The 17192-nt window shown below is 38.1% G+C and overlaps 1 protein-coding gene across 1 annotated transcript in view; it reads left to right on the forward strand.

Annotated features, from left to right (window-relative positions):
- MACROD2 (mono-ADP ribosylhydrolase 2) overlaps positions 1-17192 on the forward strand; it is a 2068729-nt gene that overhangs the window by 1946648 nt on the left and 104889 nt on the right. Inside the window, exons 12-13 of the mRNA XM_071221798.1 lie at positions 6028-6138; positions 10888-10956. Coding sequence (XP_071077899.1) covers positions 6028-6138; positions 10888-10956 — 180 coding nt within the window. The remainder of the gene's footprint in view (positions 1-6027; positions 6139-10887; positions 10957-17192) is intronic.

Raw genomic sequence — 17192 nt, forward strand, 5'->3', positions numbered from 1 at the left:
CAACCCAGGAGAAAAGGGGTGGAGGCTGGACCGGGAGTGGTGAAAGCAGATGGACTTTAACTATGTGTGCTCCCTAAACGTCACCATATTTGACTTTTAGGAGCCGTTATGTATAATTAAAGAGATATGACATTTTAAAACTAATGCACCATTTAATGAAGTTCAACCAGAGGCTCAATAGACACCAGGTCCTTTTCTACATCAAGAATTAAAATATGGTTCAAGCAAAAAAAAATAATAATAATTACTGCTCAGGGGAAAATAATGTATCTTTCTTAATCCCATGACAAGTACTTGTGGAGACCCTCAGGATTGTAGACACTGTGCTGGGTGCTGAGGACACCACAGGAACAGCAAGGGCATCTCTCTTAGCCAAGGACTTACAATTTAGCTCTCAAGGGTCAGAAGAGGTCACAGGAATCGGCAAGGCAAGAAAGAGAAACCTCAGGCTTTGGCATATCTGGACTTGAGTTTAAGTTCCAGCTCTGCCACTAATTGTGGGACTTCAGGGAAGTTATCTGACCCCCTACAACCTTGATTTCTTCATCTATAAAAATGTAGATAAAAGTCTAACTCAATAACACTGCTGTAATTTCAGGGTAATGAGGATGAGGTGTATAAGTATATAAGTGCCTGATGCCTGGGAAGCCCTTAGGAAGCAGCAGCTACCAAACCTGTTAGATAGTGAATGCACACCTCTTTTTATCTGCACTTAAAGAGGCATGTGAGGTATTAGAATAATGAGGCAGCCAACTCAGAAACTTACTTTTCTATAATGAATCCATTAAAATAGCTCAATAGGCTGATGGCAGTTCCAGAACAAAAGTTTAAATGTTTAGAACTAACCTTCCCTCCCTCCCTCCTCTCCTTCTTTCCTTCCTTCTTTCCTCCCTTCCTTCTTTCCTCCCTTCCTTCCTTCCTTCCTTCCTAAAGCCATTTAGCAGAGCTGAGCAATGTCCTTATTCACATTGAAGGGGGTAAGGTGGAGGAGATGGCAGACACCCAGCACAGAGCTTGGCCAGGGTTGGGCAACCATGTCTGTCTCAGATTAAAGACGACTAAATAGACATGACAACTAAATGCAGTGTGTAATCCTTGATTGCTACGAAAGATATTATTGGAAAATTGGCAAAACTTGAACATGGCCTATGGTTTAGATAGTAGGAATGTCATCGATTGCTAATCTCTTGATGTCAACAGTTACACTATGGTTATTGCAGAGAATGCCCTTGTTTGTAGAAAGTATATACTAAAAGTATTCAGAGCTGATGGGAGTGATTAGGGGGTGATTATGGCCTGACTTGCTCCCAAATGGTTCAGAAAAACAGAAAGTTTCTTGTAACTTTCTGTTGTTTAAAATTATCCCAAAATAAAAATATCTTTAGCATTACGACATGAATCTAGAGTTACAGCATTGCACTCACTTGACTTAAGTGTCAGAAGAGCTGAATTCTCCATATTCTTAGTGACCTGTGTTAATCTGTATGAGATCATACCTTAGTTTTATATTATATTTTTATATTACCATTTCCCCACATTTTTTTACCCATAATTTAAATATCTTACCCAAACACAAATATTAGTTACCTTTCCAGGGAAGTATAGTGGGTTCTGGCATCAGGTGACTGGGTTGAAATCCCTTTGCCAGCACTTGCTAGCAGTGGGATCTTAGGCAACTTAGTTAACATCTCTGTACTTCATTTGCCATATTCATAAGATGTCGATAATAATAATGCTTACATCATTGAGTTGTTATGAGAATTAAATTTGATAACCTATGCAAAGCACTTAGACACTAAATAAAACATAACAAATATTCAATAAATGTTAGCTGCTTTAAGTAGTATCCTGCTGCCCATATGGCTCTATTAAAGAAAATACAGACACCACAAATGGCAGTACATACTCTTTGAGAGTATGCTCCCTTACATAAGCTACACTTATTTTTCAAGTTTGTATCTTCCAGGGAGTTTTGAAATATGCAAGATGAAAATATAGCTGGGTGGCAAAATACAAAATTAGAGACTAAATTTTTTACAAATAAAAGTGTCAACTTCAAAAATATTTTTGAGCCCTCCTGAGCTGGAAAAAAATCAATATAGCATTTGTATTAATCATCTATTTCACAATGATACTGTATAACAAACCAACCCAAAATGCACTGCCTTATAACAAAAATATTTATTCTCATGATCACAGGTTTACATGTTGACTGTGGCTCAGCAAACATAGGTTGTGCTCTGCTGGGCAGTTCTGTTTCAAGATGTGAGTTGCCTGGACTTAGCTCTAAACTGTGGCTTGGGTTCAAGTCTGATCCACATATCTCTCATCTTCTTTAAACCAGTGCTGAAGGGCCTTTCTTATCAGGCGAATGTCAGGAACACAAGTCCCAAATTCAATTATGTAGCATATTTAAGCCCTCTGCTCACATTAAGTCCACTAATATTTCATTAGCCAAATAAAGTCACTTGGAATCAAGTCCAGTGTCAATGGAGTGTGAAATATCCTCCGCCTACAGTGGAAGATCAGAGATGTATAACCCATTATAGGACTGAAGAATCGGGATCTATAATCCAATCTTCAAACCACTGTGTTTCAGTCACATTCAGATCTATTCATGTCCAGAAATCTTGGGACCTATAAAAGAAATGGTAATAGTATGCCAGCAGGCAACAAGCATCAGGTTGTTTCCCTAGTAGCAGGGATGTACTTACTCTAATTTACTTTTCATCCCCACACACAGTTCACAAAAGGAACCAAAAATATCAGGAAAGTAATTTGTGGCCATGACATTGAGATTTTGCCCTTGGAAAACTCTTCCATATAGTATTACACATGGACTGCATTCTATCATCATCCAACCAATGGTACATTCCTCCCACTTCCATAAATTTACATTGCAGCAGGAGTCTCTTATTTTTATTTCTATAAACATTTCTGAAATATCTTGCATTTAGTTATGTAGGTTGAAACACTGAGGAGAAAGGTACTAACACTGGAGAAACAGAAAGGATGCCGTTACTAGCATTCTCACAGATTACTGTGCTTTGGGGCATAGGAAAGTAAAGTATAATGTAACATGCCACATGAGTGCTGTGGAAATTTATCATCTGAAATAAATACATGACCTTTTGGTATATTAACTAAGAGAATTTAGCTTCTATGTGACAACTTTTAAGCTAATGAAATAGCATGTCACTTCCCTGTATTTCTTCACATTTATTATAAGCCTTTTAAATCCCTTCTAAAATTATACATTTATATTTCCCACTCTACTCAACTTTTATGTTTTATGTGCTTCCTGTGACAATAGCTAAACACACAAGGCTGATAAAAGGAAAGATTGCCCATATCAAATCCTTGTGGGTAACTGTGTAATGGGATTTTTTTTTCCTACCAGTAGAAGCCCACTGTTTCACTAAGAACTCACCCATTTGAGGCATTTAAAATGGATGGAAAGTTATATGCTGGCCAAACCGTCTTTTTAAAAGAGAATGAAATGAATGCTAATCAAATTGCCCAAGAATGCATAAACTGGGTTTTGAAAGCAAGACTTCTACACTGGTTCCCCCTGCTGGATTTGCAGATGAATGTCTTTGGAAATTGATGAAAGCAATATATCTGACCCTTTTCATTTGAGGGCATGTTACTCAAATGGCAAGTCCAGCATTCTTCTAGAATGCATGTACTCCATGATAAACATTCTAGGCATCTCTTGAGTTTTTTGCCCGAAGCAGAAATACTATAACTAGAACACTGTGAAGCCAAGACTCAAAGTGGAAAACAAAAGCATGCCAGGCAGGCGGCTGCATTAGGGAATGGGACGGCACGCATGGATAAAAATAAAAACCCAGTAATAGTAGACTAGGAAGACAGCCATTATGAAGCTGGACTTTGGGTCTGACCATGAAAATACTTTTCATGCATTTAGAACTGTTGGAACCAATTCCTCACTTTCCAATTAATTGTTTCTCTTTTCCTTCTTAACTTCCTGTTTTCACAAGAAAGCTTTTTACCCCCACTCCACAGAAATGTGGTAATCAGCCTAATTTTAAAGGTAGCGTGTCACTGTACACTTCAAGCCTATTGTGAAATTTGTGTTAAAATGTCTGTCTGTTGGGTGAGACAGAGAAGCTGGCAGATTTTTCCTGCTTGACTGGGAGTCTGTTTGATGAGGGGAAGAGGGGAACACTGACCTGTGTTCCTGACACCTGCTCCTGCACCAACTTGGCCTTGTTAAGGGAGCAAGAGAAACACTGATGGCTATTTCATTCCTAGAGTGAAAGCCGATGCCATCGCCCACTTGGAGAACCGAGAGAAAATGTCAGATCATCTGTGGTACTTGTAAAAACACTAGTGAAAACATTGGATTTAGTAGCTACAGAGCCACCCCATGGTCTCATAGTAAAGTTCATGCTGTGTCCCCTAAGTTGTCCCAAGTGACAAACAGCACAATGCAGAGCCGAGGGAATTCTGTCTGTACTGAGCATATTCATTAATAGCATTCTTTCTCCACTGAGTGTCAGTCTTTTTATCTCTGTGTTTACTTTTGCCGTTCTATTATAAACCTTTTTTTTTAATCCAGGTTACTTTCTTCAGTAGGTTATTTTTCAGAGCTGCTCAGGGAAATGTTTTCCCTTTGCATCTCTGAGGCTCTTGTTTCAGCTCTACTAGTTGAGGTCTCCTCTGGGGAAAAACCATCCTCTTGCCCCTGGATTAAGAGCTGGTGGTAGTAGCAGATGGTGGGTCAAAGCACTCAAACAAAACAAGATTAAGTGATCTGGCCTGGTTGTGGGTCAGGAATTTTAAAAGGGCTCAGCTGGGTGATTCTTCTGTTCCTTTTGGCTCTGGCAGCAGCTATCATTCAGCTACATTCAGCTGGCAGCTAGGCTGGTTTAGAGGATGTTGAGAAGGCTTCACCCACATGTCCAGCCCCTCCATGCTCTGCCACATGGCCCTTCTCCTTCTCCATGTGCCTCTCTCTACTTGGCAGGCTAGCCAGAGTGTCTGTACAGCATAATGGTTGGCTTCCCAGAGGGAGGAAGTGGAAGCTACTAGTCTTCTAAGGCCTTAGCTTGGAGTGCCCAGTACACCACTTCCACATTCAATTGGTCTAAACAATTTACAAAACCAGTCTGGACTGAAAGAAAGGATGGAGAGATTCTACTTCCTAAGAGACAAAGGATCTGTGTCATCTTTAACCCATAGAAATATATGCTGGTAACGTCTGCTTCTCTGTTTTATATACTTTGATTATATGTTTTATATTTTGTTTCTATGTCTTTATGTAAATTTATCATTAAAAGTTTTTTTTCCTAAAGAAAAAGAGGTTTGGAAAGCCTCCCAGCAGTAAGTTATAAAATATGCCTTTATTTGCCTTTAAAAAGTTTGTTTTTCTACACATAAATTCACAGATCTATGTTATACATTTTAATCCAAAGGAAAATTTTAGCTAGTTTGTATGAATAGGCACCATTGCACCTGCCCAGTTATTTATTTTTCAAGGATTTATGTATTATAGTGTAAACTTGACTAGGATAATTTGTTCAAGACAAAATACTTTATAGCATAGATTTGTTAGGCTGAGATGTATAGGTTAAATAAAAATAGACATTTTTGCAACATAGATCAAATATAAATAGATATATAAAGGGCATAGAAACTTAACCAAGTTTTTTTACACAGTGTAGATTGCTTGAGTCAAGGGAGAAAAGATTGGATTTAAAATCTGTATTGCATTTTGGGAAATGCTGTGCAAGGAGAGAGATGTAACTAGGACTGCTGAGTGAATTTTGTTTACTGCAGTTCAACATTTCATCAAGCAAATCGTGTGCAAAGGGACGGGTATAAATGCACCTATTTATGTAGGTAATTTTTCTGTTTCATGTGTCTGATTCATCTCTCTGCCTGGCTTTATGGGGAGTCACGCAACATTGGTTATTAATTTCAGTGCTGCATATTAGCCATAAAGAGATATTTCATGAATTGACTTGATGTAATTTTTTTCCTCTGTGGTTTCCTTGAAAGATGAGAATGGTCCAGAGGGAAAACAAAGTGTGGAAGAAATGGAAGGGCAGAGCCAAGAAGCAGGTGGGCTCAGATTTCTTTTGAGGAGTCTCCTAGGCCTCATCCACAGAGGTGAACAATGACTTTACTTAGTGTTATTTTCTGAAAATGCTTATACTTTTTACCAGGTTAACTTCACTGTTCATTCAGGTACTACCCCTCAGGAAGCAACTAAATCTATTAACTCTGAGTTAGGGCTTCCTATCAGAAGGGTACGTTGTCATGTCTCATTCACCAATTCCATTTTTCTGGCATGTAATAACATTTTGTTTAGTGATGACCTAAGAGGGGCGAGAAGAGGTTGAAGTGCCAAATAAGAGGTTGGCTGACCTTGGGCAGGTTAAAATGAGCAGATGCAGTTTGGACAAAAAAAATAAATGAAACAAAAAATGCTTAAATGAAATAAATAAGAGGCTTCCCCTCCACAAAGAGTGGAGTGTTCTTTACCGTTTTGCATTAAATTTTGAAGACCCATATTTCTGGTTATTTCTCTGCATGTTGTAGGTCATCTCCTACAATGTAGGAGATGGGGTAACAGAGCCTGACACCTCCACACACAGAGCTAAAGTGAGATCCAAAGCCTTCTTGACATCTCCTCTGTCCATTAAGGAGCTGATGTGTCAAATGAACATAATAAAATAAAATAGCACTTAAGACTCAAGAGAGATTGTCATCACCTTCAATATATCGTCTCGTTGTACCCATTTTTGTACTCCGGCATGATCTCCTTTAAAAATAATAGACACAATTATGCAGCTATCAACACAACCACCCAAATAAAAATATCCTTCTCTTCACTTTGCAAATCATTCTCCTAGTTCTAATGAGGACCACAGTGGTGGTGTTGCTGGTAGGGGAGCACATTTGAAATGGGGGCTCTTTCTAATGTATGCCATGGAACATTTTAGGCCTTATGCTGAACTATTGAAAATAAACCAGATAGTGGGATACGTTTTTCACTGAAAACTTCCTACATTAACCTTGGAACTTTTGCAAAAGAACTGGAAGCTTTTATTATTAACCTGGAAGATGGAATTGAAGAAGGCCAATCAGAGAAAGCACTGAAGCAAGGCAGCAAAGACCTTGTGCGGCTGCCGGGGGGTCAGCGGGCTCTCTTTGCTGAAATGTAGTTCTTGCAATGAAATGAATTCTGATACAGCAAACTGTTGTTACTCATGTCCCCACCCCAGTCCCTGACCCACACATCATTATGCTCCATGGAAGATGAGTCTTATATGAAAAGCTGTCACTGTTTTTACTGTGTAGGGCTGATCAATATTAGTCAACTACTGCTGACAGCTGAGGTCATTCTCTGTATGTTGAGGTTTCACGGGGTTTTTTCACTCAATATTCTGTCCCAAACTGCCTTTATCAACATAGATTTTTCCTATCCCTCTTTATACATACAGGTACACACACATGCGCATGTGTATACATACATGCACACACATTTGCCTGTGTTTTACTTATTCACCCTTTTCCCTTAATCAGTTGAAAAGAGGCAGTTCCTTCCTTCCTTCCTTCCTCTCTCTCTCTCTCTCTCTCTCTCTCTCTCTCTCTCTCTCTCTCTTCACTCTTTCTTTCTTTCGGCTCATCTTGCCTGTTAGCAGGCAAGTAAAATGTAATTTCTCCTCTACCTCTCAGATCAATAGCGTTATCACCACAGTATGGGAACTTCTTAGTGTGAGGCAGAGTTCCTAAATGCACACCTGAGAGGCTCCTCTTGCTCTTCCAAACAAGACCACTGCCTGGCATGGCGTCCATGGCAGGGTTCATCTATGATCCGCCAGTGTCCACATGCCTTGTTATGTCCACTCTACTAGTTTCATATCCTCCCTGATCCTTGTGTAAAGAAACTAAAGATGTAGTTCTGGTTATTAAAGCCTTTTTGACCTGCTGTTATTCTTCTAAAATGACATACCTGTTTTTTATTCAATATAATTTCCAACTTCAACTTTGATTATATAATTCTGCAGGCCTCTTTCACTTCAAGATAAAACAGTCTCACACTAGCATAGCCCATCAGTTTTTACTGCCATCATATTCAAATTAAAAGTTGTAGAAAACATTCTCCAGTCATATAACAAATGCATACCAAGGGTCACAGGCACTGCCTAGGCATGGGGACACAGCAGTAAGCTATAAAGACAATATCCCTGCTTCCTTGAAGCTTATATTCTGGTGGGGATAGTCCAAAAATAAACAATCAACAACAAAAAAAGTAGGGAATGGTGACAAATGCCTTGCAGAGAAATGAGGTAATGTAGCAGAAATACTGTGAAGGCCACCTTCCACTGGCTAGACTCGGGAAGATTCCCTTAGGAAGCGACAATAAAAATGAGACCTAAGTGATGAGATGATGAAAGTGTGTTCACATGGAGGACACAGATAAAGCAAACACCTCTAGGCCAGTTTGGGTTTGGCATGTTGGTGAGAGAAGGTGGAATGGCTGGAGCACCATGAGTTGGAGGAACATGGTACGAAATCTGGTAAAAGGTCATAGTACCAGATTACTTCTGACTGGATAAGATTTCACTTTATTAGAACTACAAAGAGAAGCCAAAGGGAGTTTTAAGTGGTGAAGAAGCAAAGCTATGTTTTAATAAGCTTGTTTTGCCTATGAGTTAAGATGGTCAAAAGAGCCAAAGTGAGGACATTTAGAAGGCCACAGGAGGAACACAATGATGGTGGTTTCTGAAAATAGTGACAGAAATGAACTGAACTGTGCTACATTCCAGAGATAGAGGTAGCAGGATATGCTGGTGGGTTGGAGGTGGGGAAGGGAGGAAAGAGGAATCAGTCCTAGGTTTTTAGCATTAGTAACTATGGAGATGATGGTGCCACTTACCCAAGGATATATGGAGACTGGCATTAGGGCACAGTTTTTGCTGAGAAAGTTAACAGTTCAGTTTTGGCCATGGTAAACTTGAAAGGACTCTTAGCCATATGGGATGTCAAAAAGCCAATTAGATATATGAATCTGGATTTCTAGGGAGAGGTGTAGACAGACATACAGGTTTGAGATTCACTAGCATATAAATTATATGAGACTGAATAAGATTCACCAGAGAGAACGTCAGTAAAGAAAACAGTGAGATCTGGGACACTGTTACACTTACAGATGTGGTAACAGGGGAGGAGTAGCCACAACAAGAAAGTGTTTCAGAAAGAACCAGACTAAAGAAATGCTACTGAGAAATCAAGTAAGATAAGAAAAGAGAAATGACCATTGGATTTGGCAAACGGAGGTCACCAGCAGCTTTGATAAGAGAATTGGTGAAAGAGTAGTGAAGCCAGTTGGAGTGGGTCATGGAGAGACTGTGAAGTGAGGCAGTATAGAAGGGTAACACACACCGCTCCTTTAGGGGGTTTTGCTGTGAACATAAGTAAAGAAATGGGAAGATGTGACATCAAGGTTAATAGTTTGTTCTATTTATTTTTAATAGGAGATTATCACTTAACGAAAGAAAATGATTCATCCTCTTCAATTATGCCTCTACTAGAATTTTTATTCTCTGTTCCAACAGAGACATGACCTAAAAGTAATAGTCATATACATTATGGACAAAAGATAAGTTAGAAAGTATGTGATTTGCCTTTAAATATGTTAGTTGCCATGCATGTATGTATGACTCTTTAGCTCCATGACCCTGTTACTGCATATTTATATATATATATATATATATGTATATATATATATATATATATGCATGCCTTTTCCAGTTGTCAAGTATTAACCATTTCAAATGCTTTTGATAATCCTTCATGTCTTAAATTCACTATTTTAATGTTAGTAAGTTAATTATCCATCATCCTGGAGGCCAGTGAGTGGAATCACTGGGGTGCTGATGACACTGAGAAGACAGATAACTCTGATGAGGTTAATTGCTGCTGTAAAGGGACAGGGACCTCCAAGTTTCTTTTTTTTTTTTTTTTTTTTTTTTTTTTTTTTTAATATATTTATTGATTATGCTATTACAGTTGTCCCATTTCCCCACCCCCCTCCACTCCATCCTGCCCACCCGCCTCCCTCCCACATTCCCCCCCTATAGTTCATGTCCATAGGTCATACTTATAAGTTCTTTGGCTTCTACATTTCCTACACTATTTTTACCCTCCCCCTGTCTATTTTCCACCTATCATCTATGCTACTTATTCTCTGTACCTTTCCCTCTCTCTCCCCCTCCCACTCCCTTAATGACAACCCTCATGTTCTAGTTGTTTGCCTAGTTTGCTCTCGTTTTTGTTTTATGTGTGGCCATTAATAACTGTGAGTTTCTTATTCCCCACCCTGCACTTGGGTGACGTGAAATCCCCAAGGGCTCCCGGTGCTTTCCTACACACGATGCCCTCTCTGGGCCTCCACACCCAGGGCCATCAGCGGCGCTCCCTGCAGTTTGAGGCTTGCTAAAGGAGCAGATGTGCTGTGCCAAGAAAACAAACAAACAAACTTTAAAAACACACATATAAAAGCACTTGTAGAAACTTTCAAGAGCATGCTTTCTTTCACAATCTGTTACTAAGAAAAGTAATCTACCATTCTACTAGAGGTAGAGAAGAAGCAAAATGCCAAAGTAGAATAATATAATAGCATTTTTCACCAAAAAAAAGTTTTTAGTTCATTGGGTTCTCTCTTAACTGAAGGTTTCTGTCTCATTGATTATAAAAGGGACTAGTAATCCACCAACCCCTTCGGACACATTGGGTACATTAGAACATGCACCAGGTCCGTGCTTCCTGGGGTGCCGTGGGCGGGTGCAGGGCAGGCAGCGAGGCTCCGGCTTGCCAGTGTTAACTCTGTTTCTCTTCCCTGCTTTATAGATGGTGTCAATGCTGCTACTGTGCACAGCCCTGCTTCAGAAGAGGCAACTGAAGTCTGTAAAGATGAAGGTATGAGGCTACTTACTACACCTAAAAATCAAAAACTCTTAGGAGACCATTTGGGTTTTGTTTACATGGAAAAAGGAAGCAGTGATCGAAGTCTGTCTAATTCTCATTAAGCACCTCTATTTCCCACACAATCGAAGATCTCACCCACTCTGTTTTATTCCGTATCTGCCTTTTTCAGAATGTATCTGTATATTTACATTTGTTTTTCTGAAAAGTAACTTTGTGAAACACGAGAATGATTGGAGAAATTATGTTTTAAGAAGATGTTTAAACAGAATTAGGTATTTCTGCTGTTTATAGCTACTCATCAGGAATAAGTTCAAAAGAATTGGCATCTGGGAACCACCTACTAGAGCTCACTATGCAGACATAAGAAAGAAGAAATCTTTGAAAGTCCTCCTTAGAAATAAATCTTTGGCAAGAGCATCATTCCTCATTCTATGGACAATTACTATGAGGAAATGCTGCTGACCCAAGTATCTCCAGAGGAAGCAAAAACTAAATTTGATTTAGGTTCTAGAAGAAAACATGAGGGAGAAATAGTGAGGACAGTCATGTGTGGATGACAGTTTTATATATATATATAGTATAAACATAAATATAAATATGGAATCTAGAGAAAAAAAATTAACTATCCCCACAAAAGAAAGATAATAATATTTATTTTTGGTGTCTATTTTTTAATTTTATTTTTTAATTACAGTTTACATTCAATATTATTTTGTATTAGCTTCAGGTGTACAGCATAGAGGTTAGACAATCGTATACTTTACAAAATGGTTCCCTTGATATTTTAAGTACCCACCCAGGTCCATATAATAGTTATTACAATGTTATTGACTATTTTCCCTATGCTATACCTCACATCCCCATCACTATTTTATAACTACCAATTTATAGCTCTTAATCCCTTCACCTCAAAAAGGTAATATTATTTTATATCTGTCACTGATAACTACCAAAAAATGCTTCTGCTGTATTTGTACAAATGGACATCTGGTAAATCCTGTGATCTACTTGGAACTTTTGAATAGATATGCTGAATGAATTTCTTCAGTTTGGAGAGATATGAAAATAAACCCATACTAGATAACTGATACTAGCTACTCCTTGAATTGGTGTTTAGAAAATCAAAATTTTAATGCTCAGCTATTTGCATCATTCACTTCAGTTCATGTTTCCTGGTAAATGGGTTTTTCTAAATAAAGTGTCCTGTGTAGGGAGGGGTCTGAGATGCATGAGGGCCGCCTGCAGTTGACGTTGTCTGCATTGTTATTTTCAGTGGGCCCTTGTCTTGTTCATTGTGACTTTTTAAGCGAATCCCTTTCCACCTCCCTTCATCTGCTCAGATATGAGTTCTGTTATTCCTGCTTTTATCTGGTATATCTACCCCTGGCAGTTTGATACATTTAAAGTTGCAAATAATGTCAGATATTCTCACAGGTTCTGATAAGAAACTCAAGGTCATTTTACAGATAAACCTGACCAAGTGAGAGTGAAAAGACAGAAAGTAATGTTCCTTCTAAGTAAATAATTTTGGACATTCCAATTATTTAGCTGTGATAGAATTTTTTTTAATGCCATGAAGTTGAGTGGTAGAGTTTACAAAACAAGAAAGATCATCTAATTTAAGTGTTTCAAGCTGAGATTTTTCCTGTTGAGTTGTTTGGTTTGGAGATATCACACCTTTATAAAAACACACTGTTTGTGATGTTTCTTGATGCTTTTATGATCTCACACCATTAATTGCTCATGCCAGAGTCAATTTCTCAGAATACTTTCAGGATTTTTTTCTACATGAAACTTGTATGGCGGTAGTTCCAAAGAGTTCTGCCACATATTCTGTAAATGCAGTTCCCTAGTAATGAGGAAATGTAAAGTTTCAAGGATTCTACACAACTAAATTGCTAATACCCATTAACATCTTGATCTAAGGAAAAGAAAGTGTTTTAAAATCCCCACTAGCATGTAATTCACTATAAATAGAACATATAGGGTATGATTTTTGCCTTTTCCTTCCAAAAAAGCATGTACCACGGATTTTAATTGACTATTAGTCCAAAGTTTAGACCAAGAGTCTAATGCTTATAGGACTGCTGTCCTGACTAATATGTACATCGCTTAGAATGAAAAAGGAATGAATTTGCCATTGAAATTCCCCAAGATTGGGGTCAAGTTGAGGTTAAAATGCAGGTATATAGGTTGAAGATTCATTTCAAACTTTCACCATTATTAATTTATTGCAGAAATATATCTCCTTAGTGACAACTGAGCTATTTATGACTTCTGTAGTAATAAGATTCCTCATAAAAATGCACATTACACCCTTCAATTTAAATGGCAGAACTTGTTTGCTGACCAAAGGTCCTGAAGGAGCCCTTGCTCTTGTGCTTTTGTTTCCAGACTTTGATCCTGACCCAGCATCTTCTTGGGTTTGGATCAACCAATCTAAGGAACTGCCTTTTCCATCTCCTCTCTCTCTTTCCAATATAATTCCCATAGATTTTGAGACTCATCAGTTATTTCCAATTTGCTTGTTGGTTGTCTGGCTTTACATTTGTTATAACTTTGGTTCCTGTAGGAAATTGGTGCCTCTAGGGTGCAAGGACTGAAAACAAGCAAACCAAACAAGAGCTGGCCAATGTAGCTTGATTTTGGAGATAAAATGTTTTAACATTAAAAATTATGTGAAAGTTGAACAACTTCAAGAGGAAATATCTTCTGGGGTGTCTTTTATGGCAGTGAATTTGTTTCAGTGTTCTAAACATGTTTCCCACTGGGTACTCAGAATGGATGCTTATTGCCCATTTACCTCACATAACTGCTTACAGTTGAAGCTGCTGACAGAGGAGGTACTAGGGTGGCTTATGTCTCAAGAGCTAGATTGTAAGCTATGGACTGAAGACACCTGTTTCCAATGGGTAGTACAGCCCTCAGGTGGGCAGGAGTGGCGTTTGAGAGAATGAGATGTGAGGAGGAGGAATGCAGATGCAATTTCTCAATCACACAGGGTGCCTGCCCAGGGTGTGGCAGCCAGGACTGGATTGAAATGAACTCCAAGGTAAAGCTGGCTTGAGAAATTAATAGAAGTTCTAAGGCTATTTATAAAAATACAATATTCAGTCCTGGCTGGTGTAGCTCAGTGCATTGAGCATGGCCTGTGAATAAAAGGATTGCCAGTTTGATTCCCAGTCAGGGTACATGCCTGGGTTGTGTGCCTGGCCCCCAGTCAGGGGCGTGCAAGAGGCAACCACACATTGATGTTTCTACCCCTCTCTTTCTCCTTCCCTTTCCCTGCTCTCTAAAAATAAATAAATAACATCTTTTAAAAAAATACAGTATTCAGTTATCTGTTGAGAGATTTCTTTCTCTAGTGGTAAAAATATTGATTTAATGGCTGCTTGCACTTTAAATCCTTAAAAACAAACCCAGGAGTACAAACATTAAGGCTATTTAAGTTGCCAAGTATAGAGGCAATCAGATAAAAGGGAGTATAAGCACAGGAATAAAATTTATATTAGGAATATGAAGTTGAAACTGCTATAAAGTTATTACTATTACTATTATTATTGTTATTATTATTATTATTTGAAATATAGCCAATCTTCTTAATTCAAGGAGAATGCTTTGTTCTAGCTGTGTCAACACTCATAATAGTTCATCCCCACACACAGCCAAGGCCAAGGCACCTTGGGGTGGAAACTGCTGTTTAAACATATATCCATTCTCCTGTCTTAGTATTTAACTACCCAATGTGAATCTGAAGGTCAACTAAACCAGATCATATGCTCATTAATATTAAAGGCTAAATCAATTAATACTCAGGTGCATACACAACGAGCTGCTATTCCTTTGGAGCTTTGTGTAAGTCATGCCATTGCTGTTTTCTATTTATGAAGTGGAGTGTCACCTGGCAAAGGATTTCTTAACCCTTAATCTAAGTTTAAGAACTGTTGGAGGTCAAATTGTCTGTAGAATAGGCAGAGAGATACAGTAGAAATCAGCCTTGACAAAGACAACAAAGGGAAAGAAGGAGGTTACGTATGAGGAGGCAGATATGGGAGGGTATGAGAGATGAACGTAAATGTTCCCAACCCTGTATCGCTGCAAGCCTTGGCCAGTGGGGTGGGCTCCAAATGGCTCTTAACCTTGTCTCTGTCGCCTGTCTAAATCTTTGGAGAGAAACAAAACATTGTGCTGCCCATGGAATTCCCCTCAGGTTTCTCCAAGCTGATTTTTCTTCCTATCATTGGTGTCCACTATCCCTCTACTAAGCGTCCTCCCCACTCCAGCAAAAGTGAGGCAGACCTGTCCCCCATCCTAGGGCTGCTCTGATAGGGTGTCTGGATTTGTACCTGGGTCCTCACATCTGAATTTTAAGAGTCTGAAGTGTGGAATGAAAGCTGTTGCCCTCTGGCAATTCAGTGAAATGGAAAGAACCAAAATATATGGAGTGTCTCCTATACTTAATGCTTTACATTTAGGTACAATGTATTTTTCATTTCATAAAAGGGTAACGTGAGACTTGGGAAGGAGAGAGAGAAAGGTGTGTATGTAGGGGGTGGGGAGAGGAGAACCACTTCATCAAGGTTGACTCCTTAGCTAATATGTACATGTGTTTACATGTTCCTTATTAACAGTAGTATTTCATTTCATTTTAATATGACAATTATCTATTTTTTGTTTATATATGAATTTATTGTAAAAGAGTTTAAAGACAGAAAAATATAAAAGGTAAAATCATATAATCATTTTTCCTTTAAGGATGAGATTGTTTAAAAAAAAAGTTTTTATTCTGTTTTGCCAGTTAACAATATACCATGAATATTTTCCCAAATCTTGAAATATTCCTTAAAGGCATGACTTTTCATTGAAGGCATAATACTTCATTATATGGCTGGTGCACAATTTACATAACCAGTGTCCCAATGTTAAACTGTTTCATTATTTACAGTTTTCTCTCTATTATAAGTAATAGGGAAATACAGTACATGCACTTTACATAAATCTTTGTGTGTATCTATGATCAGTTCAACAGGATAAATTCTTTATTCATTTTTTTGTTGATTTGTTAAGAAGAAGATTAAGATATATTTATTGCTTGTATTTATATTCTTATTTTTAAAGTAATAAGTATTGCCCTGGCCAGGTGCCTCAGTTGGCTGGAGCATTGTCCTGCCCAGCAAAAGGCTGTGAATTCAATAACCTGGCAGTGCATACACCTAGGTTATGGGTTTGATCCCCAGTTGGGGTGTGTATGGGAGGCAACTTATCAATATTTCCCTCTCACATTGATGCCTTTCTCTCTCTTTTTCCCTTCTTCTCTCACTCTTGCAAATCAATAAAAAAAAATGTCCTCAGGTGAGAATTTAAAAGAATTGTTTTAAAGTAATAAGCATTTATTATATAAAAATAAGCAAGAAAAATAAAAAATATCACCCCTAGTAACTTCAATCCACAGTGCTAAATGCTGGTATATAAACTACCTGTCTTTTTCTAGGCTGCCACATAGAGAGATGGAGCTTTTTAGGGTACTCTACAATGCATATCATTTTAAAACTGTCTTAGAAATATAACAATAGATTGTGAATTTTTAAGTGTCTTTTCAGAATCTAATATCATTTAATTGTATACTTCAAGAAGTGACCCTCCATAATTTGCATACCCAGTCTCATTTTGAGTCCTTTCTTTAGCTTCAGTTTCAAATGTTATACTGCTCAAAAATATCCTTTTAATTTTGTAAATGCTCATGATTGTTTCTGTAAGAAAATTCTAATAGAAATGCATACAAATCTTTGTTTTTATGCAATGAATAAAGTTTATTACTTTTTGATTTTTTTCAATGATATATGTTCATTGTAGAAAACTCAAACCGTGAAAGAGAGATAAGAAACAGAGCAGGCAGACATGCAGTCACAGTGCCCTGAGGTAACTATTCATGTGTTCAGGACTATGCTTTCATGAGTCGCTCACTGAATATATGTGCACGAACAAAATTTTATGTAAATTAGTAACATAATGTGTGACTAAGAGTCTAGTCTTTAATATCAACTTCTGGAGTCCATGTTCTGGCTCTACCCTGACCTCTGTGACCTTGGGGGAAACTACTTACACTCTCTGCACCTCAGCGTCTTCATGTGTAAAGCAGGAATGATAATAACACCTCCATCAAAGGACATTAAATCAATTTAAGCATTTCAAGACAGTGGGAAGCTCATAATTTTTAGCCATTGTTA

Source organism: Desmodus rotundus, chromosome 6 (assembly GCF_022682495.2).
Source record: "Desmodus rotundus isolate HL8 chromosome 6, HLdesRot8A.1, whole genome shotgun sequence".
NCBI classification, from domain to species: Eukaryota; Metazoa; Chordata; class Mammalia; order Chiroptera; family Phyllostomidae; genus Desmodus; species Desmodus rotundus.